Raw genomic sequence first — 24,203 nt, forward strand, 5'->3', positions numbered from 1 at the left:
GCACATAGATTGTGACTTTCAATTGAGAGTACAATTAATTCACTGACATCTACTGGGAATGCTTTTTAATGTGGGGCCTAACGTATAGGAATAGACGTAATATATCTTGTACAGATTCACTTCTTAACGGCGAAGTGACAATTTTCGCCATAATTTTACTTCTGTGTAAAGGATATCAGTCTGGACGTGGTCCCTATGATAATATGGCAGTACAGATCAATTAAATTTCAATGGTCAAGGAATCGGACCGTGCGTGCGTAATAATCACCTGCCACTTTTAGAACATCTTGATTCTCTGTCGAAGGAGAGATTTTGACAGATTTTTGCCACCAGTCACACTTTCCGAGCGGTCCTTTTTCTGTCTTTGGTGTGAGAGGGGATCCCGTATGGCGACGGTGACGCATATATCGCCTATGAATGGAGGTGGATGCAGCTCGGGCAACTCTATTGGAAAAATCTTTGGAAACCCTCTATTTCATAGGGGTGTGACGTCTGGCTTTCAGGCCGTGTAAGTCAGAAGACATAAAAATACTTAACTCTGTGATTAACCGTTATTAACGACACGTTACTAAATACACATTCCCGGTCTTGCTGTGCATAGATCAGTGTTGAAGGCTCCGGTCAAGCCATTCCGAGGCCATGTGTCCCTAGAGAGAATGGTGAGAGACATGTACAATTATACTCCCCAGTACTGATAGTTCGACATTTTTATTTTACTTCTAGCAGGGTAGTTGAAGGACTAGAACAGAACCACGATTATTGCTGTGTCAAATTGGGTAGGTTAGAGATACATCGTAAATGTCCTAATCCTGACAGGCAACCAATGATTTATAGAAATCAGTCTTTACCTGCGTTCCAATTGCGAGCTACATGAGCTGGTGCATGAAGGAACTATAGGGATAAGATGAGCATGAATGTGTACCAAACATTTCTATCTTAACCATATGGTCATGGTTATTTTTTCTATCTTATTTTATTATTTTGACTGGTTACTATTTCTGTCCAGCTGTCTGCCTCGTCACATGGCCGTCAAAGGACACAAGCAGGCCACACCAACCGCTGGCAGCTGCGCCACCCCCTTGGCAGTGATCTGCTGGGGCAAGCACAAGCTGAGAGAACTGAGAGAACCATGAGAGTGGCCCTCAACACATCACTCAGGACCATAAGGACAGGTGTGTGTGTGTGTGTGTGTGTGTGTGTGTGTGTGTGTGTGTGTGTGTGTGTGTGTGTGTGTGTGTGTGTGTGTGTGTGTGTGTGTGTGTGTGTGTGTGTGTGTGTGTGTGTGTGTGTGTGTGTGTGTGTGTGTGTGTGTGTGTGTGTGTGTGTGTGTGTGTGTGCTACAGTTTGACAGAAGTGTTTACATTCATTATCCTAAGATAAAGGTCTTGAAGGGTACAGTATTAAGATTAGTTGAGGTTGGCAGAGGGCCTTGGTTCTTCAAGAGGTACTCCTCTAATGTTACCACAGAGCTCTAAGCCAGCCGAAATCTGTACGTGGCATGCTGTGTCCACAGTGCCAAAGTCAGTGTGACCCAGCCAAGAGCCCTGCCTACCAGGAGGGGTGCTAGACCCGATTGATGCCAACCACGCCAACCTGGTGTTGAGAAACTGGCAAAGTTATGGGGAGATTGGCACCTGGAGAGATCTGACAGCAGCCGGTTTCCAACTAGACTGGCAGTGCCATCCCAGAGACAATTAGGCCTTTGACATCTTCCAGATACGCTGTGTGCATCTGTGAGAGCAGAGGAGAGTCACAGGGGAAAACAATCGCAGATCAACTAAACTATTATGAATACTTTGTAAAGGTTACATTGGGATGCAAAATGCCAAATCAAGTTGAGCATGAGAGGATTTTATTCAACACTGATCGTTTGGGGGGCTTTTACAGTATCACAACAATTTCAATGCCTATCCATCATTGCACCTCCAAAGTTAACGTGAAAGTCTGCCATTGTTACTGTCACAGAGTCGTACATGTCTACTGTCGAGTCCAAACCCCCCTTGTGTTTCACCCCTCTCCTCACCCCTCTCCGGTCTGTTTGTTTTCCAGCTGACTCTCCACAGCCCTGCACTCATGATGAGCCCCCCCTGCCACGGCTTACCCTCCTAGCGAGCACCAGCCTGCCCAGAAGCCCCAGACGCTGGTACGCTGCCAGGCCCGCAAGGGCACACACTGACAACCATAGAGAAGGAGAGACAGAGGGAGGACAGTTGATCAGACATTTGGGGCCTGCTGCCAGCCGCATGCAACCAGTATGGAGCAGGCTGCATGCCACATTGGAACATGATTATCTTTCATTTGGTCTGCTTTTGTGTGGAGCACAATGGCCACCATAAAGGGGGCAGACCCACCTGTAGAGTTGGTGAGATGGTCACGCTGGGAGCGTTTGGGCTGGACGGGAGGGGTGACTTCTGATGGGGACAAAATGGTTGGGTTCTGAAGGGCTCACCTTGTGTTAGTTCGCTTTTTCAAGTTGCTGACAAGAGTTAGATGATTTTCCATGAGATAGGTGTTTACCATTTGAGTTTTTGATTTGTGTGCTTATGATGATGTGTTTTTGTGTGTATTTGTTATGTAGTGTGCCAGGTCATCCCAGCAAGGCTACACCAGAGGACCTGTTCTACCTCTTGTCCCGCAGTGTTGTCCATTACAACCAACCAGGTTTTTCTTCACCTGTCTGTCTTTTTGTCTCTCTCTCTCTGTCTCTCTGTGTCTCGCTGTGTCTCTCTCTCTCTCATTCTCTCTCTCTTTCTCTCTCCCTCTCTCTCTCTCTCTCTCTCCCTCTCCCTCTCTCTCTCTCTCTCTCGCTCTCTCAATTTTCAATTAAATATGCTTTATTGGCATGATGTAACAATGTACTAATTGTCAAAGCTTACTTTGGAGATTTACAATATTAACATAATTAAAATAATAATAATCAATATTATCAACGGGACAACAGTAACAACAATAATCAACGGTCAAACTAACCATACATTGAACAATAACAATAACATAGAGGACATGTTGCAGGTTGGTTGGTCTGTCAGACACTGTCCCGTGTGGCTCAGTTGGTAGAGCATGGCGCTTGCAACGCCAGGGTTGTGGGTTCATTCCCCACGGGGGGACCAGGATGAATATGTATGAACTTCCCAATTTGTAAGTCGCTCTGGATAAGAGCGCCTGCTAAATGACTTAAATGTTAAATGTTATGGCAGGCAGCAATGTAGTGTGCTGCCAACCCACAGCTCTCTGCGTCCTCCCCCAACAGGACGGGTAGCCTATCCTCACCAGAGAGGTCTTTGAAACATTGAATAAGGGGATCAAATTTGGGAAAGGACACTCAATTTTTAAAATGTTCTTTACATTTTGTCAGGAAATGCAGCTCTGTCTCTCTCTCTGTCTCTCCCTCTTTCTCTGTCTCTCTCTCTTTCCCTCTTTCTCTCTCTCTCTCTCTCTCTCTCTTTCTCTCTCTCTCTCTTTCTCTCTCTCTTTCTCTGTCTCTCTTTCTCTCTCTCTCTCTTTCTCTCTCTCTCTTTCTCTCGCACTCTCTTCCTCTCCATGAATGTTGTTTCCATTTATTTTCTCCCCTCTTGCTCTTTTTAATAAGGTGAAATATGTAATGTACCATTTTTAAAGTAAAGTAACAAAATGCTTGGAGGGTGCTGTCTCACTGAAAGGTTGACGACCCCCAGTTAAAAAATGTGCCATGAAAGGTCATGAAACCGTAGCAGTGGGAGCTGTCAGCAAACGTAGCGTCAACAACAACAACAAAAGCAAAAACTTGCCTGGCTCAGTGTGTTGTCTGTTTGTTGTCAGACGTGGTGCTGGAGTGCCTGGGAAGCCAGTGGGAGCTGCACTGCCCTAATCTCACCAAGTCAGGCACCCTAAGCGACCTCTACATGTCAACCAGACAGCAGAGGGCAAGGAGCCTTCAGGACAGAGCAGGTGCGCTGCTTAAATGTGTCTCCCAGAGGCCAGAGTTCTGATCTGATTACAGTATCTCTGCATCTCTTACTGACTTTGCTATACTTTTTAGTGTTATCTGTGCTGTGTGTTGGAGATAAGAGTATTACAACCCTAATGTCTCTGCATCCTCTCTCTGGTCTTATGTATTGTGGGAGACGGACTTCCCAGCTAGCACATTTGGCTCCTTGGAAGTTGTGGAAACGTACATTTTCCGTTTCCCATTGGTTGTAGAAACGAAGCCATAAGTTTCCTCACCGGTAAAACAGATTTTTTTATTTTTTATGTTCTGAGAACTGAAGTGAAAAATGTTGTCTGTTCTGGGAATGTTTATTTTAGGTCGCAGGGAGGTTCTGAGAACATTTTACTCTGGTTCCTTTGAAAGTTTACCTGAGAGGTTTTATTAATGTTCTGAGAATGGAGCTTATAGGTTATTTGTAGTTTTTTAATAACTTCCTTAACTTTTGCGGAATGTTTCAGTAAGACTTTTAATAACACTGCTAGCTTATTTTGGGGTAACTTTTTTGAACTCCAAGTACAGATAGGACACATAGAAATTAATTTCTTTAGGCATTAATCACACAAACACATTTATTTTTTATTGTGACACGGCATCAGTGAGATTCAAACCTATAATCTACTGTCCTCTATCCATGGAATTAGTCCACTGGGTCACCAAATGGAGCTGAACGCACTAAACAAAGAAAGGGGATAGAGGTTTGTTGATGCTGAGAACAGAATGTTTTTAAATAACATTCTTAGATTCTGACCACACCGCTCGCGTTGCAGAATAAATGTACACATACGTGTTATTCAATCATTGCACCCACACTGCTTGCGCGTGCCAACAAGCGTCTGTGTTGCCAAGCGCTAAAGTTGAAGTCAGTTCTATTTGTGACGCTGAACGCGGTGCAAGTCCTGCCTCTCCCATCTTCTCATTGGTTTATAGAAGCATATACCCACATGCCATCTCCTCATTGGTTATACCCACGTGGGTGATTGAAAGATGAACTGAGGTCGGTCAGTTGTGTTAATACACCTTATTATGAAAGTTAGATGCCAATCACCACATCAAGTCCAAAGAAGAAAAAGCTTAGAAGAAGGAGAGATGACTAGAAACAATTCGGTTGACAGATTTATGTGAGGATTAATTGTCGGAGTAGAGGACCTTGTGCATTTCAGGTAAAATAACAACTCAACGTTTATATCCTAGGACAAATTAACTAGCAACAGCAAGCTAGCTAAATAGGACAAATTAGCTAGCAACTGTAAGCTCGCTAGCTAAATTGCCATAAATGTGTATTGCTTTTCAACCTGTCTCCAAATTAATATAATTGGTTCAGAGTTTGTTTTGATATTTCAACCTGCGTGTTGTGATCGTGTTTGGTGTGGGGGGACAAAATCAATTTGCGCACGATGGCGCATGTGATCGCACGCACGCGTCCGGTGTGGGCATGGTGGTGGTTCTTGTGGTTTTTATGGAAAGTTTTCTTATAGTTCTCAGAACAATTTGAGAACATGACTTTAAAACTTAGAGTCGATGTCCGTGCATCACGAAGATCAATTAGCATTCATGAATATGTTATTCAATGTATTTCTTTGGGCTATTAGCAATAAGTATTTAGTGTTTTTTTTTCTCTCAAAGGTATTTTTATATGGCATTTTTTATGATAATACAGATAATACAAACAGAACAGGTAGAGGACAGAACACACACAGATCCCCTACCAAATCAAACCCACCCTAACCCCCCTTGCTCCAACAGAACACACACAGATCCCCTACCAAATCAAACCCACCCTAACCCCCCTTGCTCCAACAGAACACACACAGATCCCTTACCAAATCAAACCCACCCTAACCCCCCTTGCTCCAACAGAACACACACCGATCCTGTACCAAATCAAACCCCCCCCAACCCCCCCCCCCCCCCATTCTCCAACAGAGCCCCACCCCAATACCAGACTTAAAGAATTTAAATATAATTTTTATAATATAATCAAATAACCAAAAAAACTAAGATTATAATCAAACAAAAATTAAAGAAGGGTAAAAATAGTGATACAAATTCTAACTTGGGTTGGTTTATGTCTTCCATGTCTAACTGGGTCCATGTCTTCTACAAAGGATAGGAAAGGTTGCCGGATATTATAAAATGTAATTGCAGATCCCCTAACGGAGTAGTGCATTTTCTCTAGCTTGAGATGTTGCATAACTTCCTTTATCCAATGGTTAAAGCTAGGAGGAAACCTATCCTTTCACTTAAATAGTATAAGACATCTAGCTAGAAGAGTAGTACATGTCAGTATGTTGCCCATTGAACTGTTTAGAGGGGCCTCCTGTGGTGCCATTCCTAGTAATGAAAAAAAAAGCAGAAGGTTTATAGGCCTCTCCACTAAATTAGAAAACGTCTCAAAAATGTATATCCAGAAATCTGTCACTTTTGTCCAGAACATGTGCAATAAAGTAGCAGGAGCCTGCTTACGTCGGTAACACGTGGGATCTATTTCTGATCTAATCTTGGATCATTTTGCCTTTGACCATTGCAGCCAATTAACATTTTGTTTCTTATCTCTCTTAGACAAATAGATGAAGAATGTGTTCTCTGAAGCATATTCTGCCAAATTTTATCTGAAAGTTGCTCACCTAAATCCTCTTCCCATTGGTTTTTAAGAGATTATCAAATACTTTTGAAAATATATATTTTAAAAAGTATTTGATAATCTCTTAAAAACCAATGGGAAGAGGATTCCAAATCAAATAAAATAAAAAAATCCAAATCAAATAGCTAAATCGTTGGTATGATCGTTGGTATGACCTTCTTAAAACAATTCCATATGTTAGCTTAGTAGAAACCCAGCCCCGGGCCCTTAGATCTTATAGAACCATGAGGAAACTTGTAGGAAATGTTAGAAGCATTGTTTCTTGACGTTCTCTGGACTATTTGAGAACATTCTCAATGTCAAATCAGTTAGCAAACGTTCCTAGAACATTACCAAAATTGAAATTAAATTTCACGATGTTTGAACGTTTAGTAAACGTTCTGTTCAGTAATGAAATACCAAGAAAATAACATATTTTTTGTCAAGTTCCTTAAATGTGCTGACAATGTTCCAAAGCCAAGCAACTAACCTGCACTTTTGCAGGTTCCTTTGCAGGTTCCTTTTGCAGGCACCATTCCTAGAAAGTTGTGGGAAGGTTGTATGCAAAATAACCATAGGACAACCACGCTCTTACCAAGCTCTAAGAAACATATGGTTCTCAGAACAAAATGTGCTAGCTGGGTTGGCCCTATTCACAGAAGTTAGTGCCAAATGCTTGTCCTCTGACGACATTTTTAGGAAATTTGTGAGGAATTAAAACCTCTATATAATGTTTTATAGAGACAATCCGGAATTCAGACAGCTGGTTTGCATTAGTCCCTTCCGCAAAGACATACAGTATGTGATTAGATTATTGGAAGTGTTCTCCCCCAGCATATAGGTCTCATTTTTCTCATTCAGTAAATAAAACCAATAAATTGGTCCTTTCAAGTGTTGTGTAGTTGATGTTTTCTTGATGTTTTTCTTTTTTTCACTGCCTTATCATTGCTATATTTGCATCTTAGGTGTATCTTTAAGTGTGTCTTTGTGTACAGTTGTGTAAATATCTACAGTTGAAGTCGGAAGTTTAGTCAATAAAACTTGTTTTACAACCACTACACAAATTTCTTGTTAACAAACTATAGTTTTTTCATGTCGGTTAGGACATCTACTTTTTTTCATTTTTCCAACAATTGTTTACAGACAGATTATTTCACTTATAACTCACTGTATCACAATTCTAGTTGATCAGAAATTTACACTAAGTTGACCATGCCTTTCGAAAAAAGGTTGGAAAATTCCAGGAAATGATGTCATGGCTTTAGAAGCTTCTGATAGGCTAATAGACATAATTTGAGTCAATTGGAGGTGTACCTGTGGATGTATTTCAAGGCCTACCTTCAAACTCAGTGCCTCTTTGCTTGACATCATGGGAAAATCAAAAGAAATCAGCCAAGACCTCAGAAAAAAAATTGTGGACCTCCACAAGTCTGGTTCATCCTTGGGAGCAATTTTTAAACGCCTGAAGGTACCATGTTCATCTGTACAAACAATAGTACGCAAGTATAAACACCATGGGACCACGCAGCCGTTATACTTCTCAGGAATAGTGACCATCGTTATGTTTGGAGGAAAAAGGGGGATGCTTGCAAGCCGAAGAACACCATCCCAACCGTGAAGCACGGGAGTGGCAGCATCATGTTTTTGGGGTGCTTAGCTGCAGGAGGGACTGGTGCACTTCACAAAATAGATGGCATCATGAGGCAGGAAAATTATGTGGACATATTAAAGCAACATCTCAAGACATCAGTCAGGAAGTTAAAGCTTGGTCGCAAATGGGTCTTCCAAATGGACAATGACCCCAAGCATACTTCCAAAGTTGTGGCAAAATGGCTTAGGGACAACAAAGTCAAGGTATTGGAGTGGCCATCACAAAGCCCTGACCTCTATCCTATAGAACATTTGTGGGCAGAACTGAAAAAGCGTGTGCGAGCAAGGAGGCCTGCAAACCTGACTCAGTTACACCAGCTCTGTCAGGAGGAATGGGCCAAAATTCACCTAACTTATTGTGGGAAGCTTGTGGAAGGCTACCCAAAACGTTTGACCCAAGTTAAACAATTTAAAGGCAATGCTACCAAATACTAATTGAGTGTATGTAAACTTCTGACCCACTGGGAATGTAATGAAAGAAATAGAAGCTGAAATAAATCATTCTCTCTACTATTATTCTGACAGGAATTGTGAAAAACTGAGTTTAAATGTATTTGGCTAAGATGTATGTAAACTTCCGACTTCAACTGTATGTAATCTGATTACTTCAGAAGTACAGTAGTTGTAGCATGTGCCTCTTCTTGCATGGACCAGGAAGTGGTAAGAGTGGGAAAGACAAGTCATACAGCCGACCTGGCAGCAGCAACTCCAGCAGAGACAGACAGAATGGGAAGAAACCCGCAGGCCCCCTGGTCCTCCAACTCTCTGTGAAAGAAGCCACCGTCACCAAAGAGGGTAGCTACAAGAATCATACACCCATGACATACATCCAAGACAAATTTCCCCTCAGGGACAAATAAGTAAATCCTATTTTCCATTGACAAACAGTACATTTGGTTCAATGACAGTTCATGTACCCATATCGCTCATACAGTATACTCACAGCTAATGAATGATCAGACTATTAACCCCGTGGTTTCTCCCAGCACTCTCCTTTGCCCTCAGGACCCTCTATAACCCAGAGGCATGTCCTGAACACTGGGGAGAGGGGGTGCTCTCTACCGCCGCCCTGCTGGGCCTGCCACACCTTTTCCAGAGGTGAGCCGGACTACCACACCACACTACTAGTCCTGGGGAACCCATAGGAGTGCATATTTGTAACACTAACACGCCTGATTGAACTAATCAAGTGCTTGATGAGTAGTTGAATCTGACATGCTAGTGCTGGGTTAGAACAAGTACGTGCACCCCTGTGGGTCACCAAGTTCCATGTTTGAACGTTGCTACGTAACACTGTCCAGCAACACCGTTGGGAGGATCACTGTGTTGTAGAACAATGCTGTGGCGTGCAAAAACGGGCCATCACTCAGGCAAAACGGGTTAATCCTCTTTTCAACAAAAACAAGGTCAAGGAGGAACAGGAATGAACTTTTCCCTGCTTGTATACATGAATGTCACATTGGATAACTTATGATACTATGATGCCTCCAGAATACACGCCCATCTCTTGCGGGACCTAATTTGGCCCAGTTGAACTGGTTGATTCATGTCCATGAAACTGGGTGGGGATGGGTTTGAATGAGATGAATCCATGGCCTTATTTCCTCAGCTTGTCCTGAATGTGCTGTAAGCTTGAAATCACCAACACCCTTACAAGAGTCGCACCCGGTCACTTAGTCACCCTGGGTGACCACATTAAAAAAAACACTTCAGTTTACAATAGAATACTACAGTACTTACTATAGAATTCTGTAGTAAACTGTAGTATACTGTAGAGTACTATACTACACACTGTAGTATCCCTTGTTCAGTACTTGCTATTGAATTTTGTAGTATACTGTAGAATACTATTGTAAATACTACAGTATTATCCACAAAAAAACACTGACATTTCAGCAAAAACACTACAGTCCACGAAAACTGTTTTTTTTTTCTATAGTATACCCATTCCCCTCCCCCATATCCCAATTTGTGCCACCCGTAAGTGAGAAACCTACATGCCAAGTATAGACCATATATTGTGTTTCTTATAGCAAACTGTAAACACTACAGTAAAGTCCACAAAAACACTGCAGTATTCCTACCATAGTATACACTATAGTATGTTTTCATGTGGGTGTATTGTAAATAAAGCAGAAGTTTATTATGAGGTGACAGATATGTGTGTGATTGACAGGTGCTTAACAGAGATGATAAATAAGATCAGCTCCTCCACTGTGTGTGTCTTTCATCGCGTGTCTTGCAAGGTAAGCTGCACTAGCTACTGGTGTGTGAAGTAGTACTAAAAGTTACTGTTCAAAAATATACACTAGGGGGAGCCAAATCACCTCAAACACATAAATGCACTGCTGTCTGAATATGTCTATCCAGGTTTGTCTATGTTGTTTTCTGTGACGTTTTTTATGATGGTGTGTGTGTGTGTGTGTGTGTGTGTGTGTGTGTGTGTGTGTGTGTGTGTGTGTGTGTGTGTGTGTGTGTGTGTGTGTGTGTGTGTGTGTGTGTGTGTGTGTGTGTGTGTGTGTGTGTGTGTGTGTGTGTGTGTGTGTGTGTGTGTGTGTGTGTGTGTGTGTGTGTGTGTGTGTGTGTTTGCGTGTGTGTGTTTGCCTATTTCTCCGTGTGGTTCAGTTTAAGGAGACCAGTCTTCAGAGAGCGTGTGAGCGATGGTTGGAGCTTTACCTGGTGACTGAGTTGACATGTTTCATCTACCTGAGAGACTTACCCTTTGAACTCCTCCACAAGACCCTAAGTTCACCCAGGTAGCTGCTAGAGTAAGGTCCAACTTAAACAACACCCTATTCTAGTCATAACTCACAATGTTGGTTTTCTATCGCCTTCTCCAGGGTCTTTGCTGCCTGTGAGTACCAGCTCCTGAAGACAGTGCTGTACTGGGTATTCCTACAGTTCAACCCTGCAGCTCAGATCCTTCCCTCCCATAGGTTCATTATGACCTTCTTCTCCAGGTACTGATCACACAGAGCTCAAGGTGGTAGTCATCAGGCGTAAGTTTAATTGTATGTCGTTCAAGTGGATGGAATTCGTAGACTACTGTCCATGAGTAGCATGTTAGGCCTGTTTGTTTGAACATTGACTCTGGTAGACATGTAACTACACTGCCCCACAAGCTTATCTCTTGTTATTTATCTCTCTCGCGCTCTCTTACTCCAGTTGGCCAAGGGCTGGCGTCTTCTTGGAACAGCCTGTGGGACAGAGGTTCACCATTCTCTTCCGGGCCCTTCGCTTACATGGCATCACTCAACGTGAGTGACAACGCCAAGTCCATCGACCTTTCACAGCTCGATGACATAACACTAAAACCTAGAAAGCATCAAGTCTGTTTTGCTATTGTTACGTTTATTTGTTAAGTTTGTGCATTAATTCATGTTCACAAGGCCTTTCATAGTACAATGTGTTCATCATTACTATGTTGCAATGGTGTAAGGGGAAGGACTCTAAACTAAAGCCAGACCTGTTGGCCGCGGCCTCGGTATGTGACTACATCACTCTGGGACCCGTGTCCGAACCATCATGCAGCTGGAGACACATAAAATGTGTTGCTGCGGGTGCCAGAAGACCAGCAGTCCATAGGAGAGCAGCCAGTTTAAAAAACAGTTTGATATTATAGAAACACGCAACGTGACTCTAACCAGTATGATTCTGATAAGCAGAACTGATCAAATCATACACAGTACACACCCTGGGCGAAGTGGGCATGCTCCCAGGCAAATAACACGTTTCCATCCTTTGCTTCGATTCCTGGAATCTGATTCATTCTGAAACTGCAGATGTCTTTTCGTTTTTATTGACTTGAGGAACTGATTGTATTCGTTAACATGAAATGCATCTCAGACGAGTTGCAATAGATTATCATTGGTGGGTTACGATTATGTTTAGGTATTAACTGTTTTCACAAAGTTACTTTTGAATTGTTAAGAATTCATTTGTGTTAGAGTGAAAGGGTAGATGTGAGTGATATTTTGGCGAGTGAGTGGTTGCTTGATGGCGAACCCTAACCTTTGACCCCCTCCAGGAGCCCATCTAGAGGAGATGCAGCAGATCCATGTCTTTCCTCAGTCCTGGCTGCTCTTCATCTTCTCCAAGCACTACTACACTGTGAGTTCATGTAGACAGGCACACCTAAGAATATAAGAGGATCATACTGTTTGACAATCTGCTCCTGGACGTAGCTCTCTTTCTCCCTCGTTCTCCCCCATCCCAGCTCCACAGTGGAGGAGACATGCAAGTAACAGATTTCTCCCAACAAGCAGTGCGCTTCGGCATGGTCATTGAGAGGGTAAGCCATCTCACTTAACTCTGTAACTCTGCAAAATGGTGCAAGTTGAAAAGGAATCAGTTGTGTAAGTCATTGGCACTATTGTCTTGGTGTTGTCCTACAGGAGCCTCAATACTGCACACGAACCATTGGACTGTATGGCTTCTACTTCCTACTTAAAGCAGCCAGCATAGGAGAGCTGGACTCGCATGGCTTCTCTCTGCAGGTCAGGGTGCATCAACACTGCATCTCAAATCGGGACATTTGCTCTTGAGTGCCTATGGCACGGTTCAGAGGAGGCTGCTGGGAGGAGCTATAGGAGGATGGGCTCATTGTAAAGACTGAAATGGAATGAATTTAATGGAATGGAAACCACATTTGACACCGTTCCATGAATTCCATTCCAGCCATTACAATGATCCCATCCTCCTATAGCTCATCCCACCAGTCTCCTCTGGCATGGTTATAATTAATAACCAGCAGATAAATTACACCAGTAAACACTGCAGAGACTGACGGGTGAATGGCTGTGTACCTGTGTATCCACTGCAGAGACTGAAACACTGGGACCCTGCCATGTCTGTGCGGGCGTGTGAGAGGCATCCTTTCAGTATGATGACAGAGCGGGCCTTGTCCTATCAGATCAACGTGCAGGCCCATGTGCACGGCCAGTGGCAGGAGTTCAACAGTGGTCCCATCAACCAGGAGTTTGGCCTGACCAAGCGCACCTGCAAGAGCCAGGTATGGAAGGATGAGGACGGATTGATGCAGAAACAAGGAGGAGGGAATCGGTGGATGGGTGATTTCAGGACAGGAGATAGGGTCTAGTACTTTAATGCTATGAGAATTGCAATGTTATTATTTTTCACATTCGTTGGATACAAGTAAATTGCTATATCTGGGGCGAAAATGTAGCTTAAACAAAGAAACTTCACGAGGTTTGACTTGGATACTAGCTAACAGGGCATTTTATTTCTGTTGTATTTAGAGGGGTCTACTATCTGAACTGCTGTACCTCTTCCCTCTGTGTGCAGGTGTTTAAAGTGAGGGGCCTCAGCTTGCCCATCTTCGTGACCTTCGCCCTGGCTTTCGCTGCAGTCTGATCCCCTGCCAGACAGTCTCCATGGTGCTCGTTATCACACGTAAACATCACACTGCCTGATTAAAAGTATCCAGGAAGACTTGTCTTAGTGGGGTAGCCTTGATAGAAAAGAAGAAAGCCACTTCAAAGACGATCTGTTAGGCACGCAGCCTGTTTTAACCCAAACCATGCTCAATGCTCTGCCCAAATCAAATCAAATCCCGTTGACCAAATCAGGTAAAATAGTAGTCTTGGACACTTGCTTCTTCCACTGAGACAGGTAATGGTCTGTCGAGGTACAAGGGACACAATTATAGTAATATGATTCATGCACTTTCACATCACTTGGCAGTATGAGGATGTGTCCCAAATGGCACCCTATTCCCTATACAGTTTGACCTGGGTCCTATGCGTCCTGGTCAAAAGTAGTGCACTATAAAGGGAATAGGGTGCCACTTGGGATGCAATCTGTGCCAGCTGTAATGTATCCTAACCACAAGGGGTGTTGCAAACCTTGTCCTGGAAGAGAGCTCTTTGAAGGAAGTTGTTGGCCTGTAGGTTGTCTGGAAGCTTCATAACTGTTGCTCCTTGTGGTTAAGGTCTCTACTCAACCAGGAAGCAGAGAAATGAGTCTCTCTGTGTCCGAAAAACGCTGACTGTCAGTGGGCAACATTCTGACCAGTGGAGGTACTGTAGGGTCATGTACAGCTGAGAAAACACACAGGTAGAGTTGCCCAGGAAAGCAGAGGTTTATTGGCGAACTCTTTAGTGAATGATAAACATGGTTTGTATTTACAGTACCAGTCAAAAGTTTGTACACACCTACTCATTCCAGGGTTTTTCTTTATTTTACTATTTTCTACATTGTAGAATACTAGTGAAGACATCAAAACTATAGAATAGCACATATGGAATCATGTAGTAACCAAAAAAGTGTTAAACAAATCAAAATATATTTTATATTTGAGATTCTTCAAAGTAGCCACCCTCTGCCTTGATGACAGCTTTGCACACTCTTGGCATTCTCTCAACCAACTTCATGAGGTAATCACCTGGAATGCATTTCAATTAACAGGTGTGCCTTGTTAAAAGTTAATTTGTGGAATTTCTTTCCTTAATGCGTTGTGTTGTGACAAGGTAGTAGTGGAATACAGACGATAGCCCTATTTGGTAAAATACCAAGTCTATATTATGGCAAGAACAGCTCAAATAAACAAAAATAAATGACAGTCCATCATTACTTGAACGCATGAAGGTCAGTCAATCTGGAAAATTTCAAGAACTTTGAAAGTTTCTTCAAGTGCAGTTACAAAAACAATCAAGTGCTATGATGAAACTGGCTCTCATGATGGCCGCCACAGGAAAGGAAGACCCAGAGTTACCTCTGCTGCAGAGGATAAGTTTATTAGAGTTAACTGCACCTCAGAAATTGCAGCCCAAATAAATGCTTCACAGAGTTCAAGTAACAGACACATCTCAACATCAACTGTTCAGAGGAGACTGCGTGAATCAGGCCTTCATGGTTGAATTGCTGCAAAGAAATCACTACTAAAGGACACCAATAAGAAGAAGAGACTTGCTTGGGCCAAGAAACACGAGCAATGGACGTTAGACCGGTGGAAATCTGTGTGACCGGTGGAAATTCAACCATGAAGACTGCGTGAATCAGGCCTTCATGGTTGAATTGCTGAAAAGAAAACACTACTAAAGGACACCAATAAGAAGAAGAGACTTGCTTGGGCCAAGAAACACGAGCAATGGACGTTAGACCGGTGGAAATCTGTCCTTTGGTCTGATGAGTCCAAATGTGAGATTTTTGCTTCTAACCGCTGTGTGTTAATGAGACGCAGAGTAGGTGAACGGATGATCTCTGCATGTGTGGTTCCCACCGTAAAACATGGCAGAGGAGGTGTGATGGTGTGGGGGTGCTTTGCTGGTGACTCTGCCAGTGATTTATTTTGAATTCAAGGCACACTTAACCAGCATGGCTACCACAGCATTCTGCAGCAATACGCCATCCCATCTGGTTTGCGCTTAGTGGGACTATCATTGACTATCATCAACTGGACAATGAATCAACACACCTCCAGGCTGTGTAAGGGCTATTTGACCAAGAAGGAGAGTGATGGTGTGCTGCATCAGATTACCTGTCCTCCACAATCACCTGACCTCAACCCAATTAAGATGGTTTGGGATGAGTTGGACCATAGAGTGAAGGAAAAGCAGCCAACAAGTGCTCAGCATATGTGGGAACTCCTTCAAGACTGTTGGAAAGGCATTCTTTATGAAGCTGGTTGAGAGAATGCCAAGAGTGTGCAAAGCTGTCATCAAGGCAGAGGGTGGCTACCTTGAAGAATCTCAAATATAAAATATATTTTGATTTGTTTAACACTTTTTTGGTTACTACATGATGCCATCTGTTATTTCATAGTTTTTATGTCTTCGCTATTATTCGTTTTATTTTTTATTTAACTATTATTTAACTAGGAAAGTCAGTTAAGAAAAAATCTTATTTTCAATGACAGCCTACCCCGGCCAAACCCTAACCCGGATGACGCTGGGCCAATGGTGCGCCGCCAAATGGGACTCCCACTGAAAAACCCTTGAATGAGTAGGTGTGTCCAAACTTTTGACTGGTACTGTATATACACCTGGCAGGAGCACATGCTGTGATTGGATGTTTGTAAGATGTAAAGTTTTACACTGTCAGCAGGTCCTTAGCAGGGCCTGCCAAGACTCCAAATCTCTCATTTCTGTATTAGTATGAGTGATGCCAGTTCAACTAAAATGCGACACGTACATCTCAATTCCAAATGTTTGTTTGATTCATTTACGAAACGTAAGCAGGAATGGCAAATTACACCATAAAACACTTATCGTTAAGCTGTCCACTGACCTAAACTTTCTATTGCTCAAAATAGAGTACATAACCTCAGGCCCTTCAGCTCGCCCACTCAGGAAATACAGTATGTTCCATGCATGGCTATTGTTTTCAAGAGCGCTCCCATTGGATGAGGAAAAGGGAAAAGCATGGTTTCTCTGTAGTTGATGTTTTTTCACATGGGCAGACTGCCCTGAAGGAAGCAAGAGTTCAATCCAGTAGCTCCTATCGTGGACCATCCCATCCCCAGCTCAGCACTGAGTAGTTGTTTCAGACTGGACCATTGCAGATTCAGTTACTCTGCTGCTCCATGCTGCCTAAGGCTGTGCAAAATTGCTCCTCCCACTTTGTGGATCTGGTAACCAACAACTCCACATGAACAAATATGATAGTTTACTATGGTATAAATACTGTAGTGTTACTATATTTATATACTGTAGTGTTTTTGCAGACATGACTGTAGTATGCTGTAGTATTTACTATAGTGTTTTTGTTTTATTATCTTTGATATGAAAATGGGGTCTTTCTCCTTGAGGAAACCTACCTGACAAATACAAAAATAGCAAATTGTCCATAACCAGTAGATAGGTCTGGAGTCTAAACAGAGACTTTGGTCTGTTTGGTCCTTTCAATGATCTCCAGAAAGAAAGAAAAAATCAGTATTGTCTATACTTGGCATGTATGTTTCTCATTCCTGGGTGGCAGGAATTGGGGGATGGGGGAGGGGAATGGGTGGGGTATATGCAAATTAAATACTGTAGCATTACTATTGTAAAAAAAACTGTAGTGTTTTGGCGGACATTGCTGTATTATTTACTACAGTCTTTTTGTGGATAATACTGTAGTATTTACTATAGTATTCTACAAAATGATGTAGCAAGTACTACACATGATTGAGGGATACTACAGTGTGGAGTATAGCATTCTACAGTGTACTACAAAATGATATAGTGAGTACCACACATGATTGAGGAATACTATAGTGTGAAGTATAGTTTTTTTTACAGTATACTACGGTTTACTACAGACTTTGATAGAATTCTATAGTACGTACTAAAGTATTTTATAGAAAACTGTAGTATTTTATTTTTCACTCAACTACTGTGCAACACCCATCTGGTCAGGAATGGATGCTGTGCATAATTTACTGACCACTTAGGTGAGCTAATTGCCATAGAAAAACTGGTGTCTGCAGTCTTGTACTCAAATCACAAGGGACTGTCATGGACGGATTAAGCGATGGCTCAAAAAACACATTTCATGTACAGTATATCCAGATCTCTTCTTCTGAACCTATGATCTCATTTTTAGGTTAGAGAGACTAGAAATGCACTGCAGTGGAAATGCAGAGCACAGCTCCCACAGTGAGTGTGAGTGGGTACGAGAGGGTTGTAGGTCACACTGTCTGCCCGTTTTAGCATGAGTGTGCATTTTGCTCACATCGTTAAACTCTCTTAAACTCACATCTTCACAAAGACCCTACTGTCTAATCGCAGAAATGCTCTCCATCCTACTGTACATTAAGGACCAGTTGAGGGCTAGGAAGTTCCCCTGTGAAATGTAAAATGGTAAACCAGATGTTGTTTCTTTTTTTGCATTCATCCAGTCCCAGGTTCCACCCCAATTAGTGACAATAGAGAGGGATATATGGCACATATTTCCATCAAAGTGCATGTCCTCAACTGTCAGGAAAGTGTTGATCAGGAAATAACTGGGATACTCTGGCCAAGGATCAAAGCATTGGATCTCTTGCAGGTATCCTCTTTTACTGGGAGGCAATGTGAAAGAGTTTATTTAGAGGGGATATAAGAGCCTTTAATAGGTTAGAATTCTGCTGGCAAAGGACCTTAGTGGCTTTTCAGGGAACATAATAGAATATAAGGGATCAGAATTGAGTAGAGTAGAATAGAATAGAAGTCAATAGAATATAATAGAAGGGATCAGAATGGAGTAGAAGTCAACAGAATAGAATGTAAGGGATCGGAATGGAGTAGAATAGAATAGAAAAGAAGGGATCAGAAATAGAGTAGAATAGAATAGAAGTCAACAGAATAGAATATACCAAGAAGTCAACATAATAGAATATACCAAATATGCAAAAGTATGATAGGTTTGAATTAATCTGTGCCATTAGAAGTTTGAAATACAGTATATGCCTTTCAACAGACACTTTTTTATCCAAAGCGACTTACAGTTGAACTAAGGCAGTTGAATACAATTGAATAATGTGGCCTCATAGAGGTTGGCCTGCTGCATACAAATATTAATACTACTCCTACCATAATTCTTTGCGGCACCCCAAAAAAATTGTAATCGCTCTGCTCCACGCCCCTGCCCTCTACCTAAGCACTGGAATATGTAGGAAATATCCGTGGAGAGATGGGCTGAAACTCCTTTCGGTTCATCCTAAAAGATTTCTCAAGCGGCCTATAGGATTTCCGAAAGAACATAAATATGTAAGTATTCACAAATGTTCTTTATTGTGGGAGCATTCGATGTTGGGATACAATGTAGATTGGTATGCGCATGTAGTAGCGCGCGCGAGGCACCATGCACGCAGCCTGAATGTAAATATTCATAGCCACTTTTCCAGTAGCGGACTTCAGTCGATCATACACAGTATCAAGACATGTATCAGCAGAATATATCTTTAGAATTAAAGTTACTTCATAAATGATCATGTTACTGTCGCACTCTTGTTTATTGAATGATATAAATCGATGTGTTGCTCGTCATATCAGGAAAGTATTATGGTTGTGTGGAATGCTGAACTATCCTCAGTCTGTTATTGTTACGAACTGCTATATAACAGTAGACTGACTATACATCCTACAAATTCACAAACAACACGTTCATGCGCTGTAGCCTAGGCTATTTAGGCTACTATACTTACAGTATGATCTATGTTAGCTTATCTGATATCAATACCAGCCAGCTATACCTCAATCTGTATCAATATGCCAGATTCTCCCCCTTTAAATGTCAATTGGTAGATTCGTTTCTCATAACAAGAGTTTGATTAAATATCATGAGCTCCAGATGTTTCACTTGTGTAATAGCATGGTTAGGCCTATTATAGCTAATATTATTATATTAAACATACAGGTAACTGCCAAAATAAAGGAAACACCAACATAAAGTGTCTTAATAGGACGTTGGGCCACCATGAGACGCCAGAACAGCTTCAATGCGCCTTGGCATAGATTCTACAAGTGTCTGGAACTCTATTGGAGGGATGTGACACCCTTCTTCGTCGAGAAATTCCATAATTTGAGTGTTTTGTTGATGGTGGTGGAAAATGCTGTCTCAGGCGCCACTCCAAAATCTCCTATAAGTGTTCAATTGGGTTAAGATTTGGTGACTGAGACACACACATGCACACACTCTTTAAAAAAAAACTATACTCATTTGATACCCCTCTTTCAAAGTCACTGTGACCTCTTCTAGCCATGGTAGCCAGAATAATGGTCAACTGGGAAATGTTATACATTATACTTTTTATTTTTGTATAACTTTTTTTTATACAGGGTGGGTCACCATTGAGGACAGGGTCTCATTAACAAGGGAGCCCAGTGAACATGACCCTAAACATTATGGGATGTTAATTTCTTAATTAACTCAGGAACCACGACTGTGTGGAAGCACCTGCTTTAAATATACTTGGTATCCCTCATTTACTCAAGTGTTTCCTTTATTTTGGCAGTTACCTGTACATGTGATGTTTTTCTAGGTGATTGGCCTTTATTGGTTATGGTGACACCAACCACCCACTCATACAACTGGTTCACATTCAAGGATGTGTTATTTCCCTTTCCTGTCACTGAATACAATCATTGGCTTAGTTGACTGTTTAGTTGACTAGTTGACTTAATGCTACTGCTGGCTTTGGAAGGGTGGAATTAACTCTAGGTGCTCTCGGGGCAGTGTGCTATGTAGGCCTTTATAAAGGGATGCAAATTCCGTGGTTTTCATTGCACCCAGCTCCATACAATGGCAGAGAATGTTAATCCGTTTCAGGTGCTAGAGGATGGCTACACACAAGCCTTCTCATTGGTTGATTACACACATTGTATGAATGTGTGTTTGTTTTTTTTACTCTCCTTCTTCATGCCTAGCAACTCACCGTTTAATGTCTCCTATTTGTCAGAATGATGAGATGGTCTTTAAAATGTATGACATCTATTTCCCTATTGCTGTCTTGTTGTCATACAGTTCAGAGTCAGACCCATGTTTGTTTTGGGCTTGTGGTTGGTTTGCCTAAACTCCAAACACTCACACCCTCTCCCCATGTTTATAATGTCGATACGGGGGTGCTACTTTTGACCAAACCCTATAGTGCATAATGGGAAATAAGATGTCATTTGAGACAGGATTGCTGTCAGATAATATTGTTTAAGCTCACATTAGATTAGATCACATTAAATTAGAGCACACATTTTGCAGTCCATAGACTAGTGTTTTTGCAGACCTAACTGTAGTATACTATAGTATTCACTGTAGTGTTTTTGCGGTCTTTACTGCAGAATTCACTGTAGTGTTTTTGATGAGATGACTAGTATACTATAGTATTCACTGTAGTGTTTTGCAGACATGACTGTAGTATACTGCAGTATTCAATATAGGGTTTTTGCAGACATGACTGTAGTATACTGCAGTATTCACAAGTGTTTTTGAGGGGATGAATGTAGTATACTGTAGTATTATTATTTTCTGGTCCGCAGATGCCACTGCTTGTCTTTGTACCAGCAGTGCACAACTAGCTAGGCCTAAACAGCAATGTAATCTCTTCAACATTATAAGCCTCCTCCTCGGCCAGAGGTGTGAGGATTAGGTTAGCCTCAGCAGAATTCAGCTGCATAGCGTGCCATCTGTATGTAATTAACTACCAGTGTAGAATTTAACAGTATTAGAGCAGATGTCCTTATTCCTCTTTCTACTCTGTAACGGTATTTGGGGCAACCACTCTCACAAGGAACCAATGTGTTCAGCTCAAAAGACTGTTGTCTCTATTGTTTGTTGTTTGTCTCAATTCAGCATTTTGTCATCTGAGATTTTGGGTGAATTAGCATTTATTCGATTCCGAATTGTTCAGCTGTTTGTTCTATTTTAAAGATGCTTCCAGTTGATCTGGAAATACAAGTCTTGAGGCACTATTCAGAGCAGAGGTGTCTTCTTCTAGACCCCAAACATGCACAATGCTATAACATAGTAGACGCAACACTGTTATGGTTTGGGGTTTTCAGTTATTCAAACAGTCACTGTGTGTTTATTGGCCAAAGAAATGAGCAACATACTAGTGCAGGTATGAAGTAAGAGGAAATGGAATTTGGCCGAAATACCCTCTTCACTCCCTTCAGTGTTGCATTGATTGGCCCTGAGTTTATAGTGTATACTGTAATTCATAAACCACACCTTTTATTGCGCTGCAATTCATTTTCCATTATACTGTCCCTATCAGTGACAAGCCAACGTAAGCATGTGACAATGTAGGAGTGTGTGTGTTGATAGGTATTGGTTACAGAGTTGTTGGAAACAAGGACACGAGGAAACAAGGACATGAGTAAAAGTTCAGTGTGTGTGTGTGCCTTGTACGTGTGCTGTGGGCGCGTGCGTGTGTATGGTCGACTATGAAAATGTGGAAGGTCATTTCAGCCACATATTCAGGTTCCCTCTTTTCTTTTTCACTCTCTCTGTTTTCTGGTCCTAAAAATAAGACCAAAAGCCCAATCCCCTGGAGGGCATGTGTTCAGGCAACCATGAGATTTGGGAGGCTAGGACTGAGTCACAGCTGTACACACACACACACACACACACACACACACACACACACACACACACACACACACACACACACACACACACACACACACACACAGACACACAGACACACAGACACACAGACACACAGACACACAGACACACAGACAGAGGTATAAGTAGGGATAAAGCCAGAGGGAGGAGGGAAGCAGATGGAGAGAGGGAAGAAGTGAGCTAGCCCTCTGAGTGTATTGCCAAGGGAATCCAGTGAATGGTCCATTAACACCCGAGCTGTAATGGATCTGTGCTGTTAGCATTCATCCCCGTATCCAGAGACCCAGTCAAGGAGCATCATGTCACGACTGAATGGACCCATGGAGTGGTTTCATGGTTTCACGTATCTGTCCTAAAGCCTCAGATGACCTGTCTTCTTGACACACTAACCCCGCAGAAATGTCTGGAGAATGAGAACGACTGAGCTCTGGTCAGTTCCATGTGAAGGAGCCATGAGCACCAACATGGGACGTTCATAGGAGCATATCTAATTGGGTGTCAAATGAAGCTAAGAATTTATTTTGAGGAAATGAAGGCATAGATACATTCTTCAACTATTATACATCTTAAAAATGAGGCATAATTCATGTCTTTGATTTCTGGTTGAACAGATGGAAAGGGGTGTTGTGGAAAAATAGAAAGAGACCAAATGTGAACGATGATGGTCAGTGATTAAGATGAGTCTAGCAACTTGCAGGTGCCGAGGCCCAGCGTGAGGGCTTAATCCCGATTTATGGCATTGTCTGGATGGCAGACCACATGATGGATATCATAAAAGTTTAACACAACCTTATCCATGGCTTTCTCCGAAGCGGGAGGTTCCCATAGAAGCCTGGGAGCACGGACACCTTCGGGTGTGTGAAGACCGATGAAAACTTGAATTGACTAAATTAATGTTACTTTGTGAATTAAATGGTCATGTTTGGATTGTTTCAAGAGTTCATAAAGAGTTCATAAAGTGCTATGGATTTATTTTTGCAGAGTTACTGTGTTATTCTGCCCGTCGAACAGTGGCAGTGGTGGAAAAAGTACTCAATTGTCATACTTGACTAAAAGTTAAGATATCTTAATAGAAAATGAAAGTCACCCAGTGAAATACTACTTGAGTAAAAGTCTAAAAGTATCTGGTTTTAAATGTACATAAGTATATTGGCGGAAAAAGTAATCAAGGGTCCTACTTGAGTAAAAGTAAATGGTAATCAAATTCCTTATATTAAGCAAACCAGATGGCAGTATTGTTTTATTTATTTTCATTAACGGACAGACGGGGGCACACTCCAATACGCAGACATAATTTACAAAAGCAATATTTGAGTTTAGTGAGTCCACCAGATCAGATTCAGTAGGGATGACAACACGTTCTTTTAATAGGTGTGTGAATTGGACCATAATTCTATCCTGCCTGAGCATTGGAAATGTAACGAGTACTTTTAGGTGTCAGGGAAAATGTATGGAAGTAAAAAGTACATATTTTCTTTAGGAATGTAGTGGAGTAAAAGTAAAAGTTGTCAAAAATATAAATAGTAAAGTATAGTAGATACCACAACAACAGAAAACGACTTCAGTAGTACTTTAAAGTATTTTTACTTAAGTACTTCACGCCACTGAATGGCAGTCAGTTCAATGGGGGAGTGACAGAGATGTGCGCCCCTATCATTCAGATAAGAGTTCTGTTTATTGTTTTGGTCTAGCATAGTGATGTTAATTAGACAATGGGAGATACTGAGATTTGGCGCTCTGGGGAAAATAAAAGATTTGTGGAAACTTTGTTCTTGAAGTCATTCTAAACCAATCTCCAGGTGTAGCGTTCCGTTACACTACTGTAAGTCGCAATGGATAAGAGTGTCTGCTAAATGACTAAAGAATATTTAGAATATTTTGTATTCTTTTGACATTGAAGACTTCTGTTATGCCATTGTATTC

At 41.8% G+C, this 24,203-nt stretch overlaps 2 protein-coding genes across 6 annotated transcripts in view; both read left to right on the forward strand.

Annotated features, from left to right (window-relative positions):
- The first annotated feature begins 386 nt into the window (after positions 1–386).
- Positions 387–14,467, forward strand: btbd16 (BTB (POZ) domain containing 16). Its single transcript, XM_055927012.1, has 17 exons — positions 387–508; positions 602–659; positions 1,007–1,172; positions 2,050–2,143; positions 2,510–2,661; positions 3,799–3,927; positions 8,892–9,032; positions 9,224–9,335; positions 10,414–10,483; positions 10,863–10,993; positions 11,078–11,197; positions 11,412–11,494; positions 12,265–12,347; positions 12,454–12,528; positions 12,632–12,733; positions 13,060–13,248; positions 13,542–14,467. Exons 1-17 carry the CDS (start codon positions 387–389, stop codon positions 13,608–13,610), a joined length of 1,896 nt encoding a protein of 631 aa, XP_055782987.1. The 3' UTR covers positions 13,611–14,467.
- A 4,305-nt stretch (positions 14,468–18,772) lies between these two features.
- Positions 18,773–24,203, forward strand: part of LOC129833347 (pleckstrin homology domain-containing family A member 1-like) — a 34,386-nt gene continuing 28,955 nt past the window's right edge. For all 5 annotated transcript variants that reach the window (XM_055897920.1, XM_055898004.1, XM_055898087.1 and 2 more), the window contains exon 1: positions 18,773–18,925. The gene's annotated coding sequence lies outside the window, so the exon portion shown is untranslated. The remainder of the gene's footprint in view (positions 18,926–24,203) is intronic.

This window comes from Salvelinus fontinalis, chromosome 1 (assembly GCF_029448725.1).
Source record: "Salvelinus fontinalis isolate EN_2023a chromosome 1, ASM2944872v1, whole genome shotgun sequence".
In the NCBI taxonomy this organism is placed as follows: Eukaryota; Metazoa; Chordata; class Actinopteri; order Salmoniformes; family Salmonidae; genus Salvelinus; species Salvelinus fontinalis.